The 2,732-nt window shown below is 38.3% G+C and overlaps 1 protein-coding gene across 1 annotated transcript in view; it reads right to left on the bottom strand.

Annotated features, from left to right (window-relative positions):
- Positions 1-342: 342 nt before the first annotated feature.
- The window catches only part of LOC107749361 (calmodulin), a 5,099-nt gene continuing 2,709 nt past the window's right edge, over positions 343-2,732 (bottom strand). Inside the window, exons 3-6 of the mRNA XM_016564484.1 lie at positions 1,618-1,761; positions 1,357-1,463; positions 1,117-1,252; positions 343-1,023 (exon numbers count right to left, since the gene is read on the bottom strand). Of these exons, the coding sequence (XP_016419970.1) occupies positions 995-1,023; positions 1,117-1,252; positions 1,357-1,463; positions 1,618-1,761 (416 nt within the window). The 3' untranslated portion in view covers positions 343-994. The remainder of the gene's footprint in view (positions 1,024-1,116; positions 1,253-1,356; positions 1,464-1,617; positions 1,762-2,732) is intronic.

Here is a 2,732-nt window from a genome sequence, read left to right on the forward strand (position 1 = left end):
CTTTGTACATTTTTTTTTTTTTACTTTTGGTGAAAAATAAATGTAGCGAAGTTGAATACTTTAGTTTTATACTAATCAAGTAAAAGTACCAAAATTTAATTATAGTCAAGAAAGTAGAAAAAATGTACTCAAAAATACGAAAGTATTTGTAATTAGTTACTTTCCACCTCTGCTCCAAAGTATGTAGCAATGACAAGGTAAGTGGGTAAAACCAGCATATTACTGTAGAGCGGACTAACAATTGTAAATGCAGTTTAATAGTAGTGACAACCAAAATACTGTTAAATTCTCTCTTTTAGATTCCATCCGAGTAGTCATTTGAAATAAAGGCAGGGGAAACAGTTTTTGGGTAAATTGTTAATTTTATTGGAAAACAAATATACAACTTGGAATGGATTCTGAAGCACGGCTGTGCCATAAGCGGTTACAAAAGAAAAGTGACTAATTAACAGTATAGTAAGAACAGAACAAATACAAAAAGATTAGAGTGTATGAGTACCTGGCGATAAACCCGTTAGTATTTAATTCAACGATGTTGCAATAGTGCAATGCTGAGGACTTTTCCCATTTCTATTTATACTCAGTCCATTGTCCATGCAGAGTTGCACCTCCACATAAAATCAAAAGAGAAGAAAAAAAAAAGAATCATACCAAAAATAGTTGAAATGATGCCACGCTGTGAGTCAGCTGGACCCTTGATGTCACCGCTCGTCAGGTGGGCAGGCAGACAGAGCAAAAGAAGAGGAAAAAGGGGCCTGTGCGTAGTCAGTATCTGTGCCTATACGCATCACCTGGTCCCATAACTGCTCCTTCTAACATATTGTTTACGATGACTAGGAGTTGGGAGAAGGCATGAGCACTCAAATCTTATAGTATACATGCAGATCCTTTGGACAGCAGGAGAGGATGGGGAGAAATTTAAATGAAACATTTTACAGAAATTAAAAACAAGAAAAGGCAGATAATTTTATACAAGAACTTCTGTACAAGGCCTTCACTTCGCTGTCATCATCTGTACAAATTCTGTGAAGAGAGAAAAAGGGTGATTAAGCATCACTGAGAAAAAAAGGGCAACTCAAAATTGGTACTAAATGTTTTAAATGGACACAGACTCACCTTCATAATTGACCTGACCATCTCCATCAATGTCTGCTTCTCTAATCATTTCATCCACTTCCTCATCTGTTAATTTCTCCCCCAAGTTTGTCATCACATGGCGCAGCTCAGCAGCACTGATATATCCGTTCCCGTCCTGAACAAAGAGAACAACAATCCATCCAAATTAAGTCTAGGAATGTTACTATCAAAGCCTTCATAACAGGTGAACTGAATTCAACAGTTCTTCAGGAGCCTTACCTTATCAAAGACACGGAAAGCTTCTCTGATCTCCTCCTCGCTGTCTGTGTCCTTCATCTTTCTTGCCATCATGGTCAGGAACTCAGGGAAGTCTATTGTTCCATTACCTGATTAAAGAGTAAAGTACACAGTCAGATAAGTGAATGTTTTAATTGTGTTAAAACACTTCAGGAAAATGGTTTCAAGTCATATGCAAATTGGACCCTACTCGCAAGAGTTAACATGCTGATGGCTAATGTAGCAGCAAAAATGTGTCCTCACCATCTGCATCCACCTCATTGATCATATCCTGCAGCTCCGCCTCTGTAGGGTTCTGGCCAAGGGAGCGCATGACAGTGCCCAGCTCTTTCGTGGTGATGGTGCCATCCCCATCTTTGTCAAATAGTGAGAACGCCTCTTTGAACTCTGGAAGGATAACCAGGGGAGACAGATCAGTGTTTGAGCCACATAACCTTTCTCTTTGGAGTGTTACAAGCTGATTGTGCATAGATAAGATCCCTAAAGTTGCAAAGACTAAACATGGCCACTTTGTAGATCCCATACTATGTACTTCATCTTAAACAGTTTATATTTTACAACAAGTTCCAAAACTTAAAAATTAGCATTTATTAAATAGCTGTGTGTTGCTAAGACCAGTGACAACAAACGCCTCCACAGATGAATGTCAAGGGTGACAGGATGCTGTGGAAGACACACACAAACACCCCAGAGCCATGGCAACAGCTGACCACTAGTACTAGTTTTAAGGCCTTTGAACAAAGGCAGTTCAACCAGACCTGCAGAGCACCATTAGTTACATGCACAGACAACATGCAAAACAAATCGCTTTGCGTAGATGCCTCAAGTACCTTCTAGAGTCCATTTCAAAAGACAACATTTTATACAGTAAGTCAAGTAAGAGTCAGCACTGTCACTGATCAGATTAAATGAGGAGAATTGATCCTTGCAGGCATAGTCTGGACAAAACTATAATGACAAGTGAGACTGCATTTCACCAGTGCATGCATCTGCCCAGAGGTCTGAGCACTAAAGGGCAATACAAACTCCTCCTTGTGCCAACATTGCCCATCGAGCAAAGCTGATGAGACAATTTGATACCTCCTGTGATTTAACGTCCAACATTACAGATGGACAACCAGCTTTCCTATTACACAAAACATGGGCCCATTCAAAATGTTTTACTAAAAACATCCAAAATAATACTTAAGCTTAAGGACATGCATCAGGCTCACTTATTAATTTTGTTTATATATGTATTATGTATTTTTTATGAAATGTTATACTATCCAAAGAAACAACACAGAATACAGAATAGTTAAAGATTTTTTAGTAACTTCCTTTGTTTTTGTAATTTTTGTTTATATAGTGAATTAATT

Source organism: Sinocyclocheilus rhinocerous, unplaced genomic scaffold, assembly GCF_001515625.1.
Source record: "Sinocyclocheilus rhinocerous isolate Xijiao unplaced genomic scaffold, SAMN03320098_v1.1 scaffold650, whole genome shotgun sequence".
NCBI classification, from domain to species: Eukaryota; Metazoa; Chordata; class Actinopteri; order Cypriniformes; family Cyprinidae; genus Sinocyclocheilus; species Sinocyclocheilus rhinocerous.